Here is a 27,769-nt window from a genome sequence, read left to right on the forward strand (position 1 = left end):
TCATCAACAGTTACCTTTTCAGCTCACAGAAATCCTGACTGGGACTGAACATGCATCTCCTCCTGTACAAAGTGTTCCAAGATCTTCAGGCACCACTGGTGATAAAATAGGTGGAAGGCAGATGGGAATCCACATTCATAGTGATTAAAGAACTCAAGACAGAGTGTAAAGAACCATATTACAGTGAATAAACACACCTGATGCCATGGTCAATTAGTGCTGCCCTGGATGTTTTCATCTTCTCTAGATTCTAGATGCCAGCAAAAGCAAGCTTGTGTGTGACTGAGTGGGTCTTAGAAGTTTTAGGTTCTAATTAAGACACACCCATGAAAGAGGAGGCCTCCTTCCACCTGGCATCTTGCCAATACTTAAGACGCTTTTGCAGTTTGCAGTGGAAGGTACGAACACTTAGTATGGAACCCTGAAAAATCCACACTTTATACAGAGATCCATCTTGGGCTCCAGGCAGGATTAATCTGGCTATTTAGTCCAAGAGGCTGTGTGGGGCACCATCTCTGATCACCCAGGGCAACAGAATTGTTGGTGGGTGGTGGAGAGGCTCAATCTGAGCAGAGCTACCCAATGCCAGGAAGAAGCAGGAATGTGCCAAGGAACACAGTTCCTCCCACTGGATGCCATCATGAGAGGTGGTTGGGAGACTCTGAGAGCAGTCTCCCTCTCATTCTTCAAATCCCTGCAGCCTGGCACCCCTTCACCCACAACTCCTCTAAAACGTCTGAGTTCCCAAACTCTTCCAATAGCCAAAACCGACGCAGTGGAGTGCTGGGCTGTATCTTCCTTGGCCTTCTGCAGTCAACCACACCCTTCTTGAAAGTATCTTTGTTTTCCAAAAACTACCTGTTGTTATGTGAGCCAGTAAAGAAGAGAGCAAGGCACCCTGCTCTGGAACTGGACTCCAGTCCAGAGTGACTTAGGGCAACATTCTTAACATCTCGGTGCCTTGTCCTGTCCATTGATATAACAAGGATAATAATGGCATCTCTCACACAGGGCAACCTTAGAGCTGAAATGAGATAATCCCTGGAAGGTCCTGCATGTCCTGCACACGGTAAGTGCTTGAAAAATGTTAACTTCATGCCTTCGGCTGTAAAATGGAATTTAAAATTACCCTACTTAAGAGCGATGCTGGAGTCGATATGCTGGGCAGGTAAAGAGCTTAGAACAGCACCTGACGTGGAGTCAATGCTCAATAAATGTTAGCCATCATCATTATTAGTGACTTCCAACTCTAACCTTGTCCCCAGCTCCAGACTTTTATTGCTGCTGCCTGCATTCCCTGGTTACATGGTTACAAACTGCTCAAAGCCAAATTCACTTGCACTGCCTTCTGCCACCCCCATGCCTCCAATCTCTACCTGCTCTGGTTAATCAGTCCCTGATCACCTACACTATCACCCCAACCTGGAGCACACTCCCTGCCTTTCTCTCACCATCTCCTCACAGGCCCTGTGCATCTCCTGCCTTCTTGGGCTCAGGGGGATTTCTCCAGCCTGTCGTCACCGCTCTGCCTTCCTTTGGGGCTATCAGGCTCCCAGCTCCCAGCTCACTGGAGCCATTGCAGCAACCTCCAAGCAAACCTCCCCTGGGCGATTCAACTCTCAGTCCCCTCTGAGGCCCTAGCTGTGCCCTGCCACCCTGTCTTCCTTCAGAGAGGCCACCAAGATTCCACCACTATTTCCTCTCCTCCAGTGCCTGACACCACTTGTTTCCTTTGACTCTTGAGATTCAACAGCAACTTAGTCCTTATTCAAGTTCTATACCTTGGCAAGTGACTATTTCAACCTCTTAAATCTCAGTTTCCTCAACCACAAAATGGGTGTAACCCAAATGAAGCTCTAGGCTTTCTTATTCCCACTTTCAGGGTATTTGCCTACATATAGAAATATGTTGTTTTCTTTTAACAGATATACATAAATGGAATCTTACCATTTGCATTGTCTGCAACTTGCTTTTTACTTAATGATATTGTTGCAATATCCTTGGAGACCTTTTCTTGTCAGTGCCTATCAATCTCTTTCATCTTTTTTTTTTTTTAATTTACATGGGCAGGCACCGGAAATCGAACCCGGGTCCTCTGGCATGGCAGGCAAGCATTCTTGCCTGCTGAGCCACCATGGCCCGCCCTCTTTCATCTTTTAAAGTACTGCTTGATAATAAGAGTGACAGCTAATGATCATCAGACTGTCATTGTGTGCCAGGGACCAGGTTAAAGTTGTGTAACATATTATCTCATTTAATCCCCCAAATCACCACATGAAGTAAATACTGTTGTCCTCATTTTACAGAAAAGCAAGCCAGGGCACAGAGAAGTTGCCTAAGGTTACACAGTAGGGACTGGAGCTGAGATTCGAGCCCAGGCCCTTCACTATAAAGCTTTCACACTTAATCACTACATGGGTGTGCTTTATCACTTGTCAGTGTTTTGCTGAAGGTTTTCACGAGAGGTAGCCAAGAGGAATTACATCACCCAACACACAGTACCAGAACTAAAAGTTCTTCATCCTCATCTATCTCTTGCCAAAATCCAAAGTCTCACCACAGCTACTCATCACGGCATCTCTTTCTCCTTCTCACCCAAAGCTTGCCAGTCTGTCTGTCTCTCCTTCCTCTCTTGTCTTCTCCTACATCTCGAATAGTTTCTTTGGTGGGAAACTCTAGGTGTCTCCCTATTACTAAGCCTCCTTACTCCTCTTCTCAGCTTCTTCTGTCTCCATCCCCTTCTAGCACCCTGCTAAGAAAAGTCTTCATGGGACCCGCCCACCTTTTCAGACAACATCCACTCAACATTTATTCAGCAGGAGCTACCTGCCAGACGTTGTTCTAAATAAAGAAGCTACACGAGTATGCTGGTTTGAATCTGTTATGTACCCCAGAAAAACCAAGTTCTTTAATCCTTATTCAGTTTTGCTGGGTGGGAGCTATTTGATTGTTTCCATGGAGATGTGACCCACCAAATTGTGGGTGGAAACTTATGAGTAAATGGTTTCCATGGAGATGTGTCTCCACCCATTCAAGCTGGGGTTGCTTATTGCAGCCCTTTAAGAGGGAACCATTTTGGAAAAAGCTTTAGAGCCCATGCAACCAGAGACCTTTGGAGGTGAAAAAGGAAAACGCCCCTGGGGGAGATTCATGAACAAGAAGCCTGGAGAGAAAGCTAGCAAGTGTCGCCATGTTTGCCATGTGCCTTTCCAGTTGAGAGAGAAACCCTGAACGTCATCAGCCTTCCTTTTTTTTAAATTAATTTTAAAAATTTTTTTAAAATACCAAAAAATACCAAACAAATGTAAACATTCTAACTTTTGATCATTCCATTCTACATATATAATCAGTAATTCACAGTATCATCAGATAGTTGTATATTCATCATCATGATCATTTATTGGAACATTTGCATCTATTCAGAAAAAGAAATAAAAAGAAAACAGAAAAAAATTCATACATACCATACCCCCCACCCGTTCCCCTCACCGATCACCAGCATTTCAATCTAAATTTATTTTAACATTTGTTCCCCCTATTATTCATCTTTATTCCATATATTTTACTTGTCTGTTGATAAGGTAGATAAAAGGAGCATCAGACACAAGGTTTTCACAATCACACAGTCACATTGTGAAAGCTATATCATTATACAATCATCATCAAGAAACATGGCTACTGTAACACAGCTCTACATTTTCAGGCAGTTCCCTTCAGCCTCTCCACTACATCTTGACTAACAAGGTGATATCTATTTAATGTGTCAGAGTAACCTCCAGGATAACCTTCGACTCTGGAATCTCTCAGCCACTGACACTTTATTTTGTCTCATTTCACTCTTCCCCCTTTTGGTCGAGAAGGTTTTCTCAATCTCCTGGTGCTGAGTCTCAGCTCATTCTAGGATTTCTGTCCCATGTTGCCAGGAAGGTCCACACCCCTGGGAGTCATGTCTCACATAGACAGGAGGAGGGTGGTGAGTTTGCTTATTGTGTTTCATCAGCCTTTCTTGAGTGAAGGTAACCTCTTGTGGGTACCTTAATTCGGATGTGTTCACAGCGTTAGAACTGCAAACTTGTAACTTAATAAATTCTCCTTTTTAAAAACCATTATCTTTCTGGTATGTTGCATTCCGGTAGCTTCTAAATTAAAACAACCAGTAAGCACATTAACATGAAATACCTGTACTCATCAAGTTCAGAGCATGCTGGTGGGGGAAGAAAAATGGTAAGCAAGAAAAATGAAGACAATAGATATGTTAGAGGATGATAAGTGTTGGAAAGGGAAAAGCCAAGCAGGAAAGGGGTAGTAAGAGTGTTGGATAAGGGTTGCAATCTTAAGATAACCAGCAAATGACTCTCTGAGACGGCGACACTTAAGTGAACAGCTAAAGGAGGCTGCCATAGGTTGGTGCCCAAGAAAGAAGACCCTGAGACTGAGTGTAACTTGGAGTAAGATTAATGGGGAGTGCACTCAGGATCAACACTTGCTGGTGAAGGGAAAGAAGCAGGCTTGTGCAGAGGAAGCAGTTAAGCTGTGGAACTGCCATTCTGGAGGGCACTCTAAAGCCGTGATACCCTCCTGAATTATCTGAAATCGGAGCAAGGGGCTGGGCCTTTATTCATCTACAATAACCAGTCATTAAATATTGGTTTCCCATGAAAGAGGGAATGCGCTGGGACGATGAGATTCTCTTCCACCAAAGATAATTCCAAAAGAGGGCTGATAGCTGAGAGTTGTCAGCTGTCAACCTGTCCTGCAGCTGCTATAATAAGTGGATTGATCCTGCAGGGGGTGACCAAGGGGGCATATCACATCCCCAGGGCAGAACTGAAGGAACATTCCAGGCAAAGGAACAGCAAATGCAAAAGCTCCAGCGTGGAATGAGCTAGGAATATTCAGGAAGCAGAAAGACTAGAGTAGCTGAAGCAGAGTGAACAAAGAGAGCAATAGTAGAAAATGGAGGGAAGAAGAGTAATGGGGGTTGGATCATTGTAAAATTTGGGGGTTAACTCGAGAAGCCACATGATTTAAATTTACCTTTTAACATGACCATGTGGCTACTATGTTGACAACAGACTTGGTGGAGGAAGGGTTAAAGGCAGGAGTGGAAAACAGGGCTTCTCAACGTCATCACTTTTGACATTTTTTTGGATAATTCTTTTTTTATGTTTTTTTATTCTTAAATATAACATATACACAAACAAAAGGAAGAAAGAGCAATAATTTTCAAAGTACACTTCAACAAGTAGTTGCAGAACAGATTTCAGAGTTTGTAATGGGTTACCACTTCACTTTTTCCTTCTAGCTGCTCCAAAACACTGGAGGCGAGAAGAAATTTTTTTTTGAGAAAAATAACATATTTACAAAAAAGCAATAAATTTCAAAGTACATTGCAACAATTAGTTGTAGAACAGATTGTATGGGTTACAATTCCACAATTTTAAGTATTTACTTCTAGCTGCTCTAAGATACTGGAGACTAAAAGAAATATCAATAGAATGATTCAGCAATCATACTCGTTTGTTAAATCCTACCTTCTCTATATAACTCCACCATCAACTTTGATCTTTCACCCACTTTTTTTTAAAATTTATTTTTTTAACATTTGTATTATAAACAATGAATAGACATACAAACATTCTTGGCATACAAACATTCTTGACATGGTTACAATCTTTCACCCACTCTTTAGGCATATTTGGCCTATGCCCATTCTAACTTTTCACATTCGAAGGGGCAGTTGATCATATGGGATGGGGGATGGAACTAGCTGATGTTCTGGAGAGGTTGGCCCCTCAGCATTTCAGAAGTTACACAGTCCAGGGTCCCATCTAGAGGTTGTAGGCTTCTGGAAAGTTACCGTAGTGCTTGGAACCTTTGTAGAAGCTTATATATTCCCTAGGGTTTTTTAGGATTGGCTGGAATGGTTTTGCTTGGGGTTTGTCAAATTATGGTAGGTTGGGCTTGATAGTTCTTTGTTGTCAATGAAACCACTGTCTACCAACACACTTTTGTTCTAAATAGCCCGCCCTTACTGGTTCACAGAAGTTTCCATTTCCTGTGTTTTTGAGCTCCCACCTCCTCAAATTTATTCATAGGAAGCTTCGCTGCAAGATAGTTTCCTGTTTTCAACAACCTTTGCAGCACTTGTTAAAGCCAGTTTTGACCAGTTCTAGCCACAAAAGCAGGCACAATCTGGAGAAGCCCTGACCTAAAGTCACCTTTGCTTAATTATAATAGTAAAAATCATACCCACTGACCATGCTAAGCAGTCATTTTTAAACATGCGACACATGAAGTAACATGATATGGAACCGTACATGTTCCACTTAAGCTTACTCCTTAAACCACATCACCTCACCTTTCCCTAAACCACTCCCTTACACCCACCTACCCAAAACTACATAAACATCTCCAACTTTTTCAGCTTGGGGAGACAGATCTGAGGCATGCCTATCTCCTTGCCGGACTCCCTCTTAATAAACACTTTTCTTGGAAACCTAGTGTCACCGCATTTACTTCCTTGGATTTCTTTTCCTAACTTTATTACAGTTTATCTTTCCTGTTATATGTTTTTTTTGTTTTAACTTTCTCTGATGATTTCCCATAAATTTTACGTTCTTCTGTACCCAAAATCCAATCCCTTCTTACCACCTCTTCATTTCAAACCACATCCAAGCCACCACCATCATTGCAGCCAGAGTGGTCATGTTACCATTTAAATCACATCACATTGCTCCTATGCTCAAACTCAAAGCCCCCCTCGTTTCCCTCCTTCCATCATTGAACGCAGTAATTGATGGCTTTGATCACCAACAGTTTCATCTGCAAAGGGAAAGGACTGTCACCGACTCTACAATGGAAGCAGTGCCTGAGGTTCCTGAGCTCGAGAATCATGAGGGTGATGCAGGGCGAGGTTGGGTTTAATCAGAGAGCCTTGCTCACCAGGCCCTCGCCCCAGGAGCTCAGGCCCATGGCCACTCCCCTTGGAGGACTTCATTTCCCAGGATGCTTAGGGGCGGGACCGGCCGGAAGGCTGTGTGCTCTTCGCGAGGCATGATGGGGGAACTGGAGATTTCCATCATGGCGGCTTCCATTTCGGGCTACACCTTCAGCGCTGTGTGTTTCCACAGCGCCAACAGCAACGCAGACCACGTAGGTTTCGGGTCCCCCGCCGCGGCCACTGGGGCTTCCAGCCTCCGACCCAAACCAGCGCCTGTGGCCAAGCCGTGACCGCTCGCGGCTCGCGTCCCTAGCCTCGGGCCAGCGGGAGGAACGGGTAGCCGGTGCTGCCCCAGCGCACGGCGAGCTCCTGCCGCCCGGGGCTCTTTGGCTCACTGGAAAGACTCCCTTGCTTGCCCCCCTCCCACCCGCAGCCTGCCAGTGTTCGGACAGCGGTCTCCAGTCCGACAAAACTGCCCCGCCCGGACAGTCCTCGGTGTCGGGAGTCACTTGGGGAAACCGAGCGCCTGCCCCTCCCAGAAAGTCAGGCTTTTTGACTTGTGAGGGGCGCCCGGGGTCGGTAAGGAGATGAGAGGCCGGGCATTAGACTAGGACGCTAGGCATCCAGCCCCGCCCGCCCGCCTCACAAATTGTCGTGGGGTACGACTAGAGAAATCATGATTGTCACTATTTACTCTTTAGACACAGTCGTGTGTTTTCTTCACCTCAGCTGAAAATGTAAACAGGAGCGTTAAGGTGCCGGCTCTACTTGCCTTTCCTTGCTGTTGCATGTTTAGTTCCTTGGCGAATATTCTAAGACCACGGACAAGTCGCAGTGAAATAGGGAAGTGACAGGCCCATGAATGAGTGATCGGAATTGCATAGGCTTTGGAGCCCACAGGGGGACCAGAACCTGTCTGCTTCATTGTCTCATTTTACAAATTGTGTTTGAATGTCTCTCGCCTTGGTCAAAGTAGATAGTTTTTCTCTTAAAGTGGGTATTTGCTTTGCTCACAGAATTGGGGAATTACTTATTTATTTACATATTTTGCATGGGCAGGCACCAGGAATTGAACCCAGGTCTCCTGCATGACAGGCGAGAACTCTGCCTGCTGAGCCACCGTGACACTCCTGGGGGTTCATTTTAAATGATGTCATTGTCATTAACGATGTGTGTGTGTGTGTGTGTTGTGGTTGTCATTACAAAGCAAAATGATATGTTACAGAACTAGTAACAGATTTTGTATTGACGTCAGCAGTCTTTGCTTTCATGAATAAAAGCTGATTTCACAGAGAGGTAAATCCATTAGTAAGCTGAATGGTATTACATTATTGTTTCTTTCATCTCCTCAATGTTGACGGAAGAATTTAATGGTAAGAATTATACAGCATGGGTTTTTCCAGTCTCTGGACTCTACTGCTTTTGATACTGCAGCCAGCTATTTAATAATGTAATACAGTTACAGATACAGTTAGTTTGTGATCCTCCTAGTCTCTGTGACATTACTAGATATAGTTTCAATGAGCTTCTAACCCTCTCTGGTTTTTGGAGTGTTTAGTAATTTTGCAGTTTATGTACAAAGCAAGATTATTGTAAGAAGTAGTAGCTACCTGTTGCAAATCCATAGTTTGTCTACAAACTGCAGCAAATTGACTACGTTACTTAGATTGTTATTAATTTAATAAAAGATGTTTCTTTAAGGTGAGTCTGTGCCAGACATAGTGCTAGGCCTCATGGGAATTTTCACCAGTACCAATAGTTTACAACTGTGTTTATATTAATCTGATAGTTACAGATGTGGAATACTTCAAAGCAAGTTCAATTTTTTTTTTTTATTTTAAAGTTGAACCAGGAATTTAATTTTATAATACATGCTTGTATTGCCCAGGCAAGAAATTAGTTAAAAATCACTCACTATTCTGTAGAGCTGGGATTAGCAAACGTTTTCTGTAAAAGCCAGGGAGTAAATATTTTAGGCTTTGCAGGCCATATGGTCTCTGTGGCAGCTACTCAACTCTGCTATTGCAGGGAGAAGGCGGCCATAGACAATAAGTGAGTGAGGTTGACTATGTTCCAGTAAAATTTTACTCGAACACTGAAGTTGAAATTTCATATAGTTTTCATGAATTATTCTTTTCTTTTTAAACCATTTAGACATGTAAAAACCATTCTTAGCTTGCAGGCCTTATAGTAGCAGGCATAGGGCTCGGTCCGGCTCAATTTGGCCTGAGCCCACTGTAGTTTGCCTGCTCCTCCTATAAAGTAACAGTGGCTCAGATCACCCAACCAGTAGATGATTAACATTCATTTCATACTGGTTTTAGAATGTTTTGATGTCACTGTTAGCTTATGTCACTGTTTCTCAAACTGAGAGCTGCGGTCAGGTTGTCAGATAAAAGACTACATATATATATGTGTGTGTGGACGGTAGTCCTCAGTTTGAGAAACAGTATTTATATTTTAGTATAAAATATTTATATTTTAGTATAAATATTTAATAAAATTATTTGTTTATCTGAAATTCAAATTTAACTGGGCATCCTATATTTTTATTTGCTGAATCAAGCAACCGTAGTCTATGGGACACTAGGAATCTATAAGTATGTTCTTACGGTTTTAAAATTTTCAATTGCAGACATTTTCTATTGCTTTTACCCTTTGATTATTATTATCTTTTTTTTTTGCCTCATACAGAGACCAAACTTCTCATTTGTAGTGACAGCTCATATTGAAAGACTTTAATAAGACAAAACAAGCTTCTTTACTCAGTATTTCTCAAACTTATAATCAATGGACATTCTTTTGGGTCTGAGAGAACATTTTTTCTTTAAAAGGGGATCTCTTTATTGCTCAATTTGAGACATGCCCTATATGTGATGACTTGGAATATTATGACACTACCACTCCCTAAATCGAAAACTATGCTATAAAGCATCTGAGGCTCCCTTTACAGACTATCCACTCCCGTTATGAGTGTTATTTAAACTAGGAGACTTCTTCAGTTGATTTAGAGAAGCAATCTAGGGTTATGTGTGTGTGTGTTGATTAAATATACTATTATATATAATAATTATATATTATAATTATATATAGTATGTATATATATGGTACAAGGGCATTATTTGAACAAATGTATTCAACCAATATTTTTTAGCACCTACTATGTTTCATGCACTATGCTAAGTGCTGCAGGTTGAACGGTGCCTTCATGGCACTTATTTAATTGGAGGATAAGTATTTATTTATTTAAATGTATATAATAAGACAGATAGTGATATGACGGAGAAAAGAATGCAGGGTAAAGAAAACAGAGGGCCTGGCAGATGATATTTTTGTTTTGTTGGTCAGGGACCGCCTCTCTGAGAAGGTGCCATTTGTGGGAAGGCCTGTATGAAGTGAAGGAATAAGCCATGTAAATTTCTGGGAGAGAGCATTACAGGAGAGCTTATCAGTTCACTTTCTCTAAGAGATAACTCTTCAATATATCTTTACTCCTTTTATTGTGCTAACATGATAGCAAATCCTTAAACAAGTTCTAGGCGAAGTAATCCAGAGCTGATTGTGGTGGTATATTTCTTCAACAGTATAAATAGATTAACTCTGTTCTTATTAAAGAAAAATATTCATGTGAGTGCTATGAAATTTAATTCATTTGCTGAAATCCTAATTTCCTCTGCCAGCCAGAGATTCAAGGGCGGTTAGTTCTGCATTGTATTAACTTCTTTATCCTTTTATCTTAGCAGTGTTTTTTAAGACAACAAAATAAGTTGTTTGCTGGTTCAAGAAAAAAAATCTTTGAATATTTCTGCTTCCTAAGGCTTTTTTTCTTTTTTATGTTGGCTATTAGACTTAGTAGGATTTAAGTAATGAATTCACTGTACTTGTTTTTACTTCAAAAAAAACAGGAAAGACTTGAGATTAAAATAATTTCATTTTGTAGAATTCTTTTTTGAACAACCTAGTGAATAGCTATACCTTAGTTTTTTTTTTTGTCTCATTTTTGGTTTGTAAAATAGTTGTTTACATGACAAGTTCATTTAGATTATTGTCAAAGTTATAAAAATCTTAATGTCCTCAGGTACTCTTGATTTCAGTAAAAATCACTTCATTTTTAGTCTGCAATTGTTTTCTTTTGTTACTTATAGGAAGGTTTTTTGCTGGGAGAGGTAAAACAAGAAGAAACCTTTAGCATCAGTGACTCACAAATCAGCAACACAGAATTTCTACAAGTTATTGGTAAGTAAATTATCACTGACCTTAAAAATAATATAAGAAATGATATTTTTGTGTATGTTCATCTTGTTGTATTCTTTGGCTCCTAACTCTTTTTAAGCTGTATAATGTAAATCATAATGTATATTATTTGCACTAATAAATAATACAAAATGTTTTTATAAAGTCAGTGTAAAATGATCTTTTCTAGTCATTTATAAACAATGCCCTATATTGCATAGATGGAATTTTAGATAATCTATAAAGCTATCCCTTACCCATTAATGAGGCTGAGTTTTACTGACTCTCTGTGACCATTTGATCATCTCCTAAAAGCCACAGTGATCCTCAAGATTGCAAATTAGGCTGTCCCCATTGTCAACATCACCCCTACCATAATAAAGGGAAGTGTTGTGTCAGTCTTTCCTAAAGGGGTCTAGCAAGTATGTTCACACTTATTTACATGAGATAGGAGCTAAATCTACACAGCCTTCTGAGGCATAAACCAAACAGTTAATTTGGGGAAGCTGAGGGAAGATTTATAGATGCACCCACTGTCCTTGTATCAGTTTCCTTTTGATAAGTAGGAAACAGGAACCATAGCCCTTTCAGCTGTACCTCAGGCATATCATCAAACAGCAGGCATATCCTGATAACCAGAGAGCAGAGCAAAAGATATTTCATTCATTTATGCAGCAAACATTCGTTGAAGAACTTCCATAAAAGTGCTAGACATTGAGAAGAATATCCAGATACTCATCTAGGAACAGTAACATCTCTGCCTTTCAGGAGCGTGGTATGGATAAACAGGTTTATAGAAATAGTGGTCAACACAAGATGAGCCCTGTAAGGAAGGAACAGAGAAAATTCCGTAAGTGTCCACAGTTGAGGAAAAACTGCAAGTGGGCAAAATCAGTAAAGACTTCATGAAGGAGGTGAACTTGGGGGCAGTGGGCGGTACATTCAGGGGAGCATGGAGGAAGGAGTGTATAAAATATACTGAGAGTCTGGCCTGTTTCTGTGTGACTAGAATAGAGAATGTGTGAAGTGGAGTGGTTTGAAATACAGCCAAAAGGTTAGGTTTTGTTAGGGCCAGTCGTCAATTTCCAGCCTGCCGTGCTAGCCTTCTTGTACCTGGCTGGGGGAGTAAGGGGGGATAGAGGTGGGATTAGTATTGAGGAGGAACAGAAGACTAAACTGTCTCCCAGAGGATCAAAGCTATAAACCCCAATCACTACAATATTGACTTATTAAATAAAGACTTGATATGTACACAGGGTATGGCTATTCCTTCATTGCGTTTTATTATTTATCTCTATAAACTCCTAAGATAAAGCGAATTTTGCTTTATAGACTCTCTGTGCAGTTATTTATTCTTTGTACTGGGTTTTCAAAATTAATTTTGTAGATGAAGGCTAAAATGCCATATGCAGTTAACTGACAGCAAAGGCTTAAAAGAAAGCTCTTATCTGGCTTGATCACAGAAATAGTACTTCTGATTAATATTCTGATAATTTATATTTAAAGAGATAAAATAGTAAAGAAAAGTTGTTCAAATTCTACATAGCACAGTGTACTGATTATTTGATTCATGAATCTTCTGGTTCTTACTGCAAGTACCAGGTTTCCATGGTATTGTAGTTATGGAGAAGTACCAATTGATATAGATTCCCAGCTAATACAATGCCATGACAAATGTCTTTGCTCTATTTATTAGCTACATTTAATTCACTGATTGGTATAATTATGGATCTCATAAATAAAGTGTTTCCTAGTATTATCGCAAATGTATTGTTATCACTATCATTTTTTTCTTTTAAAAATAAATTCAGGTTTGAAAATATAAACCAGAGACTGAAGAACCTGAGCATTAGATTAAGTGGCATGCGTAGTGTTATATATTCCATACCAATAGTATGGAGAAATTTTCTGGCATATTGGAAACGTCCAAAATAAAATGTCTTAAATAAAATAAATTTATCACATTTATTATCTGTTGGAAATGTCTGAATCCAATCACAGACATCTTCACCTCACCCTATATAATAAGGAAGACATTATTTAGAACATTTTGAATGCAGTGTCTTCATTGTTTTGAATGCATATTGGTTTAAAAAGCCATGATATCTTAGAGCAGCTAGAAGTAAAAACCTAAAATTGTGGAATTGTAACCCATACCAAACTCTGAAATCTCTTCTACAACTAATTGTTGCAATGTGCTTTGAAATGTATTGCTTTTTTTTGCATATATGTTATTTTTCACAAAAAAAAAAAAAAGAAAAAAAATTCCTAGCCTCCAATGCTTTGGAGCAGCTAGAAGGAAAAATCTGAACTAGTGGGATGGTAACCCATAACAGACTCTGAAATCTGTAGCTTCTTGTTGAAGTATACTTTGAAAATCATTGCTTTTTCTTTCTTTTGTTTGTATATATTTTATATTTAAAAATAAAAAAAATTATTAAAAAAAAGCTATGCTAACTTACTGTAACAGAGGTGTTCATTCTTAGTTCTCGGAGTGGTAGGAAGGAGGCAGCAACAAAAGTGTCCCAAGTAAGAGAGGTGATGCAGTAACAATTATTGGAAAGACTGGAAGAGGAAGGAGAAAGGAAAGAACTGTTCATCTCAGCCACTAGGAGGAGAGGCAGAGATAGGAAGACAAGCAAGAACCATGATACCTTATGGTGGGGATTTTTAAAGAAAGGTGTGCAGACAGAACGTGTGTGCATGAAGAGGAATTGAGCCTATGGGTGAGATATGGAGGCATGGGAAACTCTGGAAATCACCTGTGCAGCAGGCAAAGCTGCCCTGCTCCTGCCTCCTTCCAGAGGTTGGCCTCACAGTTATGTGTCACTAACTTCATCAAGCTCTGGAGCTTTGTCATGTTTGTGACCATCACCATGTTTTCTCCATGGGGTGCTTAGGTATTGCAAATACGTTACCAGAGAAAGCTTTAATTTCCTTTAGGAAATGTCACCTGATATCTAGAGCATCTTTAGGGTGCTTCTGATCCAGGTTGTAAATCATGAAAGATAATTGGGACAGATGGAGAACAGAAGTGTGCACTCAGAGTTCAGAGTTTTCTTCAGGGATTTCCTTTAAATAAAATATTCTTTCCTTTAAGCAGAAAATGAGTTTTCCTGCTTCTAGTTCCTGACCACTGGGTACTTATGTTTTTGTTGCAAATATTCCATGTCCTAATTAAAGTATCTCTGAAACAGACTGTAAAGCTTGATATCAGTTATCTCATTTTTGGTGATAAAAGAAGGAAATATTTCTAGAAGAGGTTTTCTTATTTGCATCACTATATCAATACCCATAGCTAATAAATGAACTTTTCTCTCTTGTGGAAGTGTTACCTTTGTGCGTGTGTTTTGACAACCTAAACACAAGTAGAGAAACTAACTGGCAAAGCCCTATGTCCTTCAGGGCTGTGGTTTCATTTTTATTGAGTTAAAATTGCAGCCTGCAACTCTGGGGCTATGGCTTTTTAAACAGCAGGTGATGAGTCACTCTCGGAGAGAATGTGATTAATAGAAGTGAATGGTCTTATAAAGCAACCCAGACCTAAGCCCCCTGATGAGCTTGAAGAAATTGTTCACTCGAGTTAATCACAGCAATCTTAAGCATTCTACCACTGAAACAGCGCTCTTTTTAGAAGCCATTAGGAGCTGCCTTGTAAATGACTGTTTCACTTGGTATAGACCATCTTTGAAACAGTTGATGTATTCCAGCATTCCCTGGCTTCCTCTTCAAAAACACCTGGCCCAGTTGTCATGAGTTGTTAGCTGGTTAGTGATGGTAGGGCGGTTCAAGTCATGCTATCCACAAACTGTCCTCACGGCTTTTGTCTAACTTGATTAAATGCTTCTAGTCAGCAGTTAGTTTTTCCTGTTATGCTTTGTTTAAGAAAGACAAGAATAAGAGCACCCAATAGCTGCATGTTCTTGAATAAAAACTTTCAGATGTGTACTCAACATACATGGGCAAATGGAAATAGAATTCTCTCCAGCTTATTTTGTTTTGCGAGTGTGTCCTGAGCTTAAATATTAAGAAGGCACTATTGCATTGCCTTCATTAGTATACATGCAATGCCTGTTCAGGAGAGGGAAACTGTCTTTTTATTATCTGAGATTTTGGTAACAAAGAATCCTGTTCTATTTTATAGTTGCCCATGTCTTATTTATATGATTGATTAACAGAGATGTAATTCCTTTTTCTCATTACAGAAATCCATAACCATCAGCCTTGTTCCAAACTTTTTAGGTAAGCTGCATTTTCTTTGTAGCTCTTAGTCCCTAAAAGATTGTTTTAATTAAAAATGGATGAATTTATGCCTGCGCACCTGCTTGTGGCTCATGAAGTCATGAGTACATCTGAGGACATCCAAATTTGCTTAGGGCCAGCTATGTGCATGGCATCATGTTAGGTGAGAAAACATGTTATGTTGCAGAATGCAACATAAATCTTTGTCTCAGTGATTACAGTGAAAGTGTCCTGTGACTGAAGTGGAATCTCGCTCCTCTAGCCTCCCTATCAAGGGCTCTCCAACCCTAGAGAAGGAAGTTTATCTGGATCATATGTAGATAAAATAAGTTAGTGGGTGTTTTTAAGAAGAATAAAAATTGTTCAGTGTTCAACTTCAATATTTAATGAAAGCAAACATAAAACTTTCTTTTTGTGTTTAACTTAATATACATATGTTCTATACTACAACCAATTGAAGAACAGAAAGAGAAAGAAATGGGAGGAGGAACATTCAAAAGGGGAAAAGCAAATGACAAAGAGACATCTGGAGAGAAAAGGGTGGGGAGAAAAGACCAAGATCCCCCATTCACTGGACTTCTCTTCCCCAAACCACCCCCCAAGCCTCTGCCTTCTTTCTCAGCCCAGACCCTTCTACCTGATGGCTTGTATGATGATATAAATTCTGTTTCTTAAAATCCCTTGAAACCCTAGGTCCGCCACCTTCCCAGAAGCCAGGCCTTTACTCCTCTTCCAGTACTCCCCACACTAGTACAATTAAGCCTCATGGTCAGCACGTCCTTCCTTAGTATCTACCAATACTTCTGTCTAGCTTTTTCTGCTCTGTGTTCCCTGCAGCTTTCACCCTGATAACTCTCCTACTCTCAGCTTGCCAAACACCCCCCAACTCCCTGTACCACCCCCCACTCCCCACCCCATACCCAAAACCCCTTGGTAACTTGTTTCACATTCACTTACCAAAAAACACATAGGAACGCCTACCCATTGATAATTTCAAAGGATTGTTGATGTGCAAGACGACTACCTGTAAATGAAGCCTCCAGAAAGCCAAGAACTTCATCTCCTTTAGATTTAGACATAATTGAAAGAGGAGCAGGGAAGAGTGACAAGCAACCAGCAGTTCAATTGAAAAGAATCTCAGAGCAAATGAAAGGATTCAGGCCTGGTCCATATATTGCCTCTGCTTGGTCTATGGCAGTATCTTATTTGGCCCTGGTGGTCTGAAGCTTCATTGGCATGCCCAGGCCTCACTTTTCTGAGAAATTCCTTTAAGCACTTTCAGCAAAGTAGTACCAAAACAAAGATTTGACCAAGTTTAAATCATAATTCTTAAAGCTGAAAGAAACTTTAGAAATCATCTATCTGCCTCAAACTCTTTAACTTGCTAAAAATGAAAATGGAGGCCAGGAAGATGAAGTGATTTGCCCAAGATCGTCCACTGGGGCTGAAGCTGATAACTCCTGACTCCCAATTCAGTGTTCTCTCTACTGTACCTGGTACTCCCTCTTGCCTCAGTGAGGCCTGGGCATGGTGGGAGGGAGGAGGGCTGTGAGAATGGCCTTTCTGAAACCTCAGCCAGTGGTGAATGGTTCACATTTCATCACACCTGCTCTGCTCACCACAGGGTCCTGGTCAGATTGGTCTCTTTTAGAGGCAAGCACATTAAGTTTGAAGCTAGCCAGACCTGGATGCAAATCCCCGCTCTTCTGTTTCAAGCTTTCTGATTTGGGGCAAATCACTTAACCTCAGTACAAAAATTGTAATAAAACTTGTTGAATTATTGGGCTTATCTAATACTCATCTCCTAGTATTGAGGCAAGATGAAGTGAAATAATATAAAAAAGCATCCAGCTAAGTATCTTGCGCATATTAAGCATTCAAGAAATGTTCATCTCTGTTCTTTTGTCAGAAAATGAGCTACTGCTTTATTTTTTATTTCATTAGTATTTTAGAAACAAAAATTGTCACAGTCCTTTGAAATCACACATTTTGTAATTACTTATTATCAGATCCTCCCACATCCAAATGTAATATCCTTTGTATGTAACGTTCTCTTATGTATCCTTTGATGCAAAAGATAGCTCGTATTAGCAAAGCATTTAGATTGATTTCTGTTTATATTGACCAACGATTACATCTTTCTTACCAACTTTTATAGTTGCCCCATAGACATTTGTAGTTAAGTACATCCATGTCATGCTGCTATGTGATTTTAATTTATTCAAAAAATTTTTTTCTCTTAAAAAATAAAACACAGTTTTTATGACTATGCAAGCAAAGTTAACGAAGAGAGTTTGGACAGGATTCTTAAAGATCGGAGAAAGGTAAGTTTTATTTCTTGCCTGGCCTGGTACAGAAAATGCTCTTTATCTTATCACACAAATTTAAAACCAGAAAGAAATGTAAAATTGAACAGTGAAATTTGATGCTAATGTAAATTCTGTTAGGTAGATTTTAGAGGTAAATTGCGGATGTGAGACAGTATTTTTAATATATCAATAGAGAAAAAATGTAGCTATTTATAGTTTGATTCCAGTCATGTAAAGATCAGAAAAAGTAAATATGAGCTATAATCTAGAATATTAAGTAGTTGATTCTGAGCAGGTCTGTTTTTCTACTTTGTGATTTTTTGAAACTTGTGCAGATATTTAATTCACATGCAATAATTTTTTAATTGAGAAGAATATTTCTAAAAAATATAAATTGTAGTCTTGCAGCTTTGGGTATGTTACTCTTTCAAGCTCAATTGAAATTGAACACGAGGTGTATTTCCAAAAGGTCGTGTGTCTGTTATTTCGGTCAACATAAGCATCTGTTGTTCTGATTTTATGTAGTAAAGAAGTCTGAATAAAATTGAAAATGAAGGGCGGGTCACGGTGGCTCAGCAGGTAAGAATGCTTACCTGCCATGCCAGAGGACCCAGGTTTGATTCCCGGTGCCTGCCCATGTAAAAAAAAAAAAAAAAAAAAAAAATTGAAAATGAACCGAAGTTTTATTACTGCGTATTGTCTGATACTCTCATTTAGAATTTACTTTCTCTGCCATGAATGGGTTTTACTTTTTACTCTCGGATATTAATTTCAGAAAAATAGATTGTTAAACCGCTTGAGAAAAGAAAGTACCAATAGAAGTTTTCAACTTGTCAAGCAGGGAAAAAAATACCTACATTTAAAAGCATATATTATAAAAGGCTTTTAAGAATTACTTGAAAATTTAGTAGATTGAAATGCTGGTGATCAGTGAAGAGAAGGGATATGTATGAATTTTGTTTGTTGTGGATGATTTTTTTCTGTCTTCTTTTTATTGCTTTTTCTGAATTGATGCAGATGTTCTAGGAAATGATCATGATGATGAATATACAACTATGTGATGATAGTGTGAGTTATTGATTATATAACAAGAACGGAATGATCATATGATAAGAATGTTTGTGTTTGTATGTGGTTATGTATCATAAATAAAAAAATAAATTAATTTTAAAAAAGAAAGGGAGGGGTATGGTATGTATGAATTTTTTTTCTGTTGTCTTCTTTTTCTGAATTGATGCAAATGTTCTAAGAAATGATCATGATGATGAATATGCAACTATGTGATAATGTGAATTACTGATTATATATGTAGAATGGAATGATCATATGTTAAGAATGTGTTTCTTTGTTGTCATAATTTTTTTTTAATTAAAAAAAAAAGAATTGCTTGAGGATAAAAGTAAAAATGATAACAGTGTGGGATTTCATCCCCAAGCTTTCGGAGAAGGTAAGTTTAAGGAATAAGAGTGCAATTAATTTAGATCAGCAACTTTTCCATTTATAGTACCTTCTCAATATACTGACAGGTGTATTCTATATCACGGAAGAAAGAAAAGCAGAAAATGATAAAGAGAAGAATGGGTACTATTAGGGGATAGATTGGAAGAGAGGAAAAATGGCTTTGCTTAAGAAACAGAAGTTCAGCATGGCAGACGGTGACCAAGCTGCCTGCCCAACTGGGAGATGGTGTGAGATCTAACTGGAGCCAGAGGATCACATGGTCCAACTTTCATTTCTTGTGGTTTACCCACAGGCATGCATTTTAGAATCTCTTAGACCGTCCTTCATCTCCTCCCTTGACTCCCTCATTCCGTGTACTTTCATATATATTTTTTTACACAAAAGCTTTTTGTTAAATCCTAGTCAGCATTAACCACAACAAACAAAATTTATTTCCATGAAATTTTTGTAAACTTCTATATCTACCTAGATTTTGTTCTATACATTCCTACTTCTTATTCTAGGAAAATCAACCATTTTACTTTAGGACAAAAATCATATCTCTTTTCTTTTACAAAGAAATGCCTTAACATGCAAAGAGATGCATACTTTACACACCTGCAAATAAGTCACCAAACAAGATCTTTGAAACTTTCTTTAAAACATCTTACAAAACTATTTTCATATTTTAGTGGACCAAATGTTCATTATACTCTCTAAAACTAAAATTTGTTCCATGAAATTCATGAAATGTAAATTGAAAAGAGATAACTATTTTTTATCCATCGATATGAACAAGAGAGTAAATGGATTGATGGTATATCCAGTGGTGGCAGGGCTGTGGGAAATGGGGAAGCAGTAGATGGTGGGAATGTAAATTGATGCAGACATTTGGAAGGACAATTTTACAGTAAAAGAATTTTGAGCTATGTAGTCCACCTTAGGAATCTGTTCCAAGTAAATAATTGCACCTGGGCACAAAGATATGAGAAGCTGGCATCTTCAGGTACTTTATCTCTGTGCCAGGCCGTGTTCTAAGTGCTTTTTACATACTGACACATTAAATCCTTGCAACAGCCCTATGAGGCAAATTACCGTGTTATCATTCCTGTTTTACAGTTCCAGCAGCTGAGGTTAAGTTCCTTGCTCAAAGTGCCCAGCAGGTAATGTTGGAGCCAGGATTCAAACCCACATTCCAGCCCCAGACTATATTGCTTCTTAATACAGTATGCAAGGATATTGTTTGCATCATTGTTTAATAGTGAAAATTTTGAAAGCACTCTAAATCCTGGTCAGCATTAACCACAACAAACAAAATTTATTTCCATGAAATTTTTGTAAACTTCTATATCTACCTAGATTTTGTTCTATACATTCCTACTTCTTATTGTAGGAAAATCAACCATTTTATTTTAGGACAAAAATCGTATCTCTTTTCTTTTATAAAGAAATACCTTAACATGCAAAGAGATGCATACTTTACACACCTGCAAATAAGTCAGGGGAATTGTTAAATAAATTCTGATGGTACCTCCATACCATAGGATGTGAAGCAACCATTAAAAAGAATGGGGAAGGCTTTCATGCAGTGACATGGAAAGGTCTGTAAGTTGTTAAATGAGAACAACAGTATCATAGGTTGAGTCCATTTTGTGTAAAAACAAAAGTCTGAGTGGGTGTTTAAATACACAGAAAAAGGTCTAAAGATTTGGAAGGAATTCAAACAAAATTAAATGTGGTTATTGTGGGAAAGACTGTGGGAGAAGGAGTGGATGCTGCTGGTGAACAGGGACTTCATTTGATGTGTTTCTGTATTTTTTTTTTTACGGCCATGTGTTTCATAATTGAGAAGAAGAAGAGGACTACTATATAGTAGGTTGGGACACATTTCCAAATTTATTTTTGGAATATTAAAATTGGATTTACTTTCCTTGAATGATCTTTATTACAGTGTTTTAGTAATCTGTCTTTGTTATGCATATTTCCATTATAGACACAGTACATATTCATTATAGAAACTTTGAAATTACAGAAATGTAGAAGAGAAACCCATATTTTCACCATCCAAAGACTGTGGTTAACATCTTGATATATTTTCTTCATCTTGTTACTGTACACAGGTTTTGGGTTTGTTAATATGGTTGTGATCATTCTATATGTAATAGTGTCAACAATAAAAATAAAGCTAAAAGTTAAGATGAAAAAAAATTTGGATTTGCTGTTTTGAGACACAGTTGACCAATCAAAACTTGTTATCTGAAGATGCCGTTCCTGTAGCCAGGATTTCAGAAAAGTTGACAGTTGATCTGCAGGTTTGATTTTCTAGGACTTCTTACAAAAACAAATGTATGTTTCCCTTTGCAGTTAGAGGTATGAGTTTGTTCCTTCAGTTTTCTTGGAATTATGTTTCATTTTCCAGGGTGTCCATTGAAGGCAGAAAATATATCTTATATTTCATTGTACTTCTGTGGTACCTTGTATATAATGCAAACTCCCTAAGTATGTTTTTCAAAGATCCTAATTTCCTGCGCAAAAACAGAGATGATATATAATATTTAGATGACTGAAAGTTGTAATAGTTAATTCTAGCGTGGATTTTCCCCCTCAGGAAAGATGCAAAATGATAGTTTTACCACAAAAGTGTTACTACCTACAAAGGCATATTTAAAATGTTAGGCTAAGGTAGAAGGGAATGTTTCTTATTTGATCTCCTCCTCTTCCCCCCCACCCCCAGCCCCCATCCCAGTAGGTCCTGCATGGTTGGGTACTGAATTAGTGCTCTTGTAGAATCTGTATTGTGTTTATGAAGTTTCCATGGGCCTTGGGTTTTAGGCTAAGGCCAAACATAGCAAGTGAGAAGGAAGAGGTCTATAAACCTTCAGCAGAGTATTAAAAATGTCCTTTCAACATCACTGACTAGTTTCTCAGTAGTCCTTACAGCTAACTTGTTAGCTCTAAAAGGCAAGATCATAAATGTCATCAGTGTTAATTTTTCGGCATCTTATCTTTCATGGATCAGTATGGTGGGAAAATCTTTTTGACAAATATCAAATCAGTGGGTTGATTATTATCATTTTATATCCAGAATAAACATATAAGCCTCCTTTCTTCTCAGAAAATACAAGTGGAATAAGACATTTGGCAGAGTGGAAGAGTCAGGCAGACTAGTTCCAAATCTTAGCTTACTCCATTAATTGTGTGTTTTAGACAAAGCATCTCCTATAGCATTTTATGCCGGAATAAATGTGTAGATTTTCTTTTTATTTAAAAGATATCAGAGGGGGCAGTGTGACGGTGGCTCAGTGGCAGAATTCTCACCTGCCATGCCAGAGACTGGATTTGATTCCTAGTACCTGCTTATGCAAAAAAAAAAAAAAAAAGGGAAAAAGCTGTCATAGATGGTGCAAGGGTAGTTCAGTGGTAGAATTCTCTCCTGCCATGCAGGAGAGCGAGGTTCAATTCCCGGTCCATGTACTTCCCCAAAAACAAACAAGCGAAACAAACAAAATTCAACAAATGATGCTGCGATAATGGGATACTCACATGGAAAAAATAATGAAATGTGATCCCACCATGCAACATATGAAAAAAAAAGATATCAGAATTAATGTCTTTAATTAGAAGTTGCTCTTCATGCTCAGTACACCTTGAGAAGGGGAACTATTTCTTAAATTTCTTTGTCCCCTGTAGGTCCTTATATCTGATATGAACTTGGTGGGGAAAGCATTATTAACCTAGGGTTATTGTGAAAATATTTTTAGCTGGGTTCCTGGCACAGGGTTTCAGCAAAGGTTAGTTTACTTTCTATATGAAAGTGCCAGAATATAATCTAAATTTACTGTTAGTTATAATATGACAATAATAGTTTTAATTAATTAAAAGAAATTACAAGAAAGATAAAAAAAATTACAAGAAAGAAACACAAACATATGCTCATTCTGTTTTACATATATAATCAGTAATTCACAATATCATCACGTAGTTGCATATTCATCATCATGATCATTTCTTAGAACATTTGCATCGATTCAGAAAAAGAAATTAAAAAAAAGAAAAAAATTCATACATACCATACCCCTTAACCCTCCCTTTCATTGATCACTAGCATTTCAATCTACTAAATTTATTTTAACATTTGTTCCCCCTATTATTTATTTTTATTCCATATGTTCTACTCGTCTGTTGACAAGGTAGATAAAAGGAGCATCAGACACAAGGTTTTCACAATCACACGTCACATTGTGAAAGATATATCATTATACAATCATCAAGAAGCATGGCTACTGGAACACAGCTCTACATTTTCAGGCAGTTCCTTCCAGCCTCTCCATTACATCTTGGATAACAAGGTGATATCTACTTAATGCATAAGAATAACCTCTAGGATAACCTCTCGACTCTGTTTGGAATCTCTCAGCCATTGACACTTTGTCTCATTTCATTCTTCCCCCTTTTGGTTGAGAATGTTTTCTCAATCCCTTGATGCTGGGTCTCAGCTCATTCTAGAGTTTTTCTGAATCCCTTGATGCTGAGTCTCAGCTCATTCTAGGATTTCTGTCCCACATTGCCAGGAAAGTCCACACCCCTGGGAGTCATGTCCCACGTAGAGAGGGGGAGCGTGGTGAGCTTGCTTGTTGTGTTGGTTGGAGAGAGAGAGCATATCTGAGCAACGAAAGAGGCTCTCTTGGGGGTGACTCTTAGGCCTGATTTTTTTGTGTGTGTGCCTAAAACTTTTTTTTTTAATTAATTAAAAAAATTAACCACAAGCAAAAACATTAACATATCATTCCATTCTACATATATAATCAGTAATTCTTAATATCATCACATAGTTGCATATTCATCATTTCTTAGAACATGTGCATCGATTTAGAAAAAGAAATAAAAAGACAACAGAAAAAGAAATAAAACGATAACAAAAAAAAAAGATTATACATACCAAACCCCTTACCCCTCGCTTTCATTTATCACTAGCATTTCAAACTAAATTTATTTTAATATTTGTTCCCCCTATTATTTATTTTTATTCCATATGTTCTACTCATCTGTTGATATGGTAGATAAAAGGAGCATCAGACACAAGGTTTTCACAATCACAGTCACATTGTGAAAGCTATATCATTATACAATCATCATCAAGAAACATAGCTACTGGAACACAGCTCTACATTTTCAGGCAGTTCCCTCCAGCCTCTCTGTTACCCCTTAACTAAAAATGCGTAAGAATAACCTCCAGGATAACCTCTCGACTGTTTGGAATCTCTCAGCCATTGACACTTAGTCTCATTTCACTCTTACCCCTTTTGGTCAAGAAGGTTCTCTCAATCCCTTGATGTTAATTCTCAGCTCGTTCTAGGGTTTTTCTCAATCCCTTGATGCTGAGTCTCAGCTCATTCCAGGATCTCTGTCCCACGTTGCCAGGAAGGTCCACACCCCCGGGAGTCACGCCCCACGCAGAGAGGGGGAGGGTGGTGAGACTACTCATCGTGTTAGCTAGAGAGAGAGGCCACAATCTGAGCAAGAAAAGAGGCTCTCTTGGGGGTAACTCTTAGGCCTAAATTTTAAGTAGACTTGACCTATCCTTTTTGGGGTTAAGTTTCATCTGAACACACCGCAAGACGGGGGGCTCAGCCTGTAGCTTTGGTTGTCCACACTGCTTGTGAGAATATCAAGAATTCAACTTGGTGAGGTTGAATTTTCCCCCATTCTCACCATTCCCTGAAGGGGACTTTGCAAATACTTTTCCACTCACTTATCAAATCACTGTGGGATTCATCAGGGCATCACTCTGGACACACCAACAAAATCTCATGTCCTACTCAAGGTTCCATGTACTTATGTTGTTCAACCAGCTATCTACATAAGTTATATTAGGAAATGCACTAATCAAAATATAAATTTTGTACCAAATAAACATTTTTTGCTTTAGTCTCACATATAAATTGAAATTTTAAAATATTAATTACCATCTATTTTCGGTACCCTACAGTAATGACATTCCTTTGTTCTTCCTCATGCAAAAACATTTTTAAAATTTGTACATTTAGTCACTATCATTATACACTCTAGGCATTCCTAGATTATACCATCTCAGTCTTTATCGTCTATCTTTCTTTGTGGTTTCATTTATGCCCCAGCCCTCCTCCCTCTATCATTCTCACTTTCAGCTTCATTTAGTGTTTTAACATAATTGTATTACAGTTAGGTAGTATTATGCTGTCTATTTCTGAGTTTTTATATTCAGTTCTGTTGCACAGTCTGTATCCCTTCAGCTCCAATTACCCAATATCTTACCCTATTTCTATCTCCTGATGGTCTCTGTTACCGAGGAAATATCCCAAGTTTATTCACTAATGTCAGTTCATATCAGTGAGACCATACAGTATTTGTCCTTTTGTTTCTGGCTAATCACACTCAGCATAATGTCCTTAAGGTCCATTCATGTTGTTATATACTTCATAACTTTATTCTGTCTTACAGCTTCATAATATTCCATCTTATGTAAATGTCACAGTTTGTTTAGCCAACTCTCTGTTGATGGACATTTTGGCTGTTTCCATCTCTTGGTAATTGTTAATAATGCTGCTATAAACATTGGTGTGTAAATGTCCATTTGTGTCCTTGGCCTCGTGTCCTTTGAGTAGAGACAGCATATAGACGGGTCCTGTTTTTTAATCTATTCTGCAAGTCTATGTCTTTTGATTGGGGAGTTTAATCCAGTAACATTTAATGTTATTACTGCATGGGTAGTACTTTCTTCTACCATTTTGCCTTTTGGATTTTATATGTCATATCTAATTTTCCTTCTTTTTCCCTTTACTCATGGTCTTCTTTTCTACACTCTTCTCCACACCTCTCTCTTCTGTCTTTTTGTATCTGTCTCTAGTGCTCCCTTTAGTGTTTCTTACAGAGCTGGTCTCTTGGTCACAAATTCTCTCAGTGATTTTTTGTCTGAAAATGTTTTAATTTCTCCCTCATTTTTGAAGGACAGTTTTGCTGGATATAGAATTCTTGGTTGGCAGTTTTTCTCCTTTAATAATTTAAATATGTCATCCCGCTGTCTTCTCGCCTCCATGGTTTCTGCTGAGAAATCTACACATAGTCTTATTGGGCTTCCCTTGCATGTGATGGATTGCTTTTCTCTTGCTGCTTTCAAGATTCTCTCTTTCTCTTTGACCTCTGACATTCTGATTATTAAATGTCTTGGAGTACGTCTGTTTGGATCTATTCTCTTTGGGGTATGCTGATCTTCTTGGATCTGTAATTTTAAGTCTTTCATAAGAGTTGGGAAATTTTCAGTGATAATTTCCTCCATTAGTTTTTCTTCTCCTTTTCCCTTCTCTTCTCCTTCTGGGACACCCACAACATGTATATTCGTGCACTTCATATCATCATTCAATTCCCTGAGTCCCTGCTCATATTTTTCCATTTTTTTCCCTATAGTTTCTGTTTCTTGTTGGATTTCAGGTGTTCTGTCCTCCAGTTCACTAATCCTGTGTTCTGCCTCTGGAAAATCTACCATTGTAGGGTTCCATTGTTTTCTTCATCTCTTCTACTGTGCCTTTCATTCCCATAAGTTCTGTGATTTGTTTTTTCAGACTTTTGATTTCTTCTTTTTGTTCATTCCTTGCCTTCTTTATATCCTCCTTCAATTCATTGATTTGGTTTTTGATGAGGTTTTCCATGTCTGTTCGTATATTCTGAATTAATTGTTTCAGCTCCTATATGGCATTTGAATTGTTGGTTTGTTCCTTTGACTGGGCCATATCTTCAGTTTTCCTAGTGTGATTTGTTATTTTTTGCTGGCTTCTAGGCATTTAATTATCTTAATTAGTTTATTCTGATGATTGCTTTCACTTCTTTTACCTAGGGTTTTCTTGCTGGATGAATTTGTTGTCTGTCTTTTCTTTGACATTCAGTTCAGCCTTATCTGGACCTCTAGCTTAGGTTTTGTTTAACAGAGGAGAATTTTTCAGTTCTTGTTTTCTTGTTTCATGCCCTGCTTGTATGGTGCCTTTCTCCCCCCACCCTTAGGAGGGTCTACTTAGGTATTATAGACCCCAGCTGGATTTTCCGAGACCAAACTGGCATCCTATTGGGAGGACAGAGTCACCTGCGTCAGTTTTCCCCGAGGGTGACACCTAACAGGTTGAAAGACTTTCCTGTGAAGTCTCTGGACTCTGTTTTTCTTATCCTGCCCAGTATGTGGTGCTTGTCTGCCTGCAGGTCCCACCAGCATAAGATAATGCAGTACCTTTAACTTTGGTAGACTCTCCCTGCTGGGGGCGTGGTGAAGACAGAGGAGAGGTTGTAGTCTGGTTTTAATGGCTTCGAATTACTAAGCCCTTGTGTCTGAATTCCTTGAGAGAGGGATTCCCCCTGAGTTTGGGCTTCACCCCTTCCCTGGAGAAGGCACAGACTCCAGACAAGCCCTCAGATGAGCTTGTTTCTGCCTATGCCATGGGGCAGTTGCAGCCTGAGAAGCCCTACCACTGTATCCAAAGGCAGTCAAGCCTTTGTAGAAACACAGCCACAAAAACCTCTGTTTCCTGTTTTTTTTTCTTTTTCCGTCAGCCCTGCCCCCTTGGCACCAGGGCAAAAA

General features: G+C 38.7%; 1 protein-coding gene across 3 annotated transcripts in view; it reads left to right on the forward strand.

Annotated features, from left to right (window-relative positions):
• The first annotated feature begins 7,048 nt into the window (after positions 1 to 7,048).
• ABRAXAS2 (abraxas 2, BRISC complex subunit) overlaps positions 7,049 to 27,769 on the forward strand; it is a 43,998-nt gene continuing 23,277 nt past the window's right edge. Inside the window, exons 1-5 of one of the 3 annotated variants that reach the window (XM_077126346.1) lie at positions 7,049 to 7,155; positions 11,089 to 11,179; positions 15,382 to 15,418; positions 17,676 to 17,742; positions 23,358 to 23,516. In XM_077126346.1, the coding sequence (XP_076982461.1) occupies positions 7,057 to 7,155; positions 11,089 to 11,179; positions 15,382 to 15,418; positions 17,676 to 17,742; positions 23,358 to 23,516 (453 nt within the window). In that variant the 5' untranslated portion in view covers positions 7,049 to 7,056. The remainder of the gene's footprint in view (positions 7,156 to 11,088; positions 11,180 to 15,381; positions 15,419 to 17,675; positions 17,743 to 23,357; positions 23,517 to 27,769) is intronic. The other 2 variants (XM_077126347.1, XM_077126348.1) reach the window with 2 other exon arrangements.

Source organism: Tamandua tetradactyla, chromosome 13 (assembly GCF_023851605.1).
Source record: "Tamandua tetradactyla isolate mTamTet1 chromosome 13, mTamTet1.pri, whole genome shotgun sequence".
NCBI lineage: Eukaryota > Metazoa > Chordata > Mammalia > Pilosa > Myrmecophagidae > Tamandua > Tamandua tetradactyla.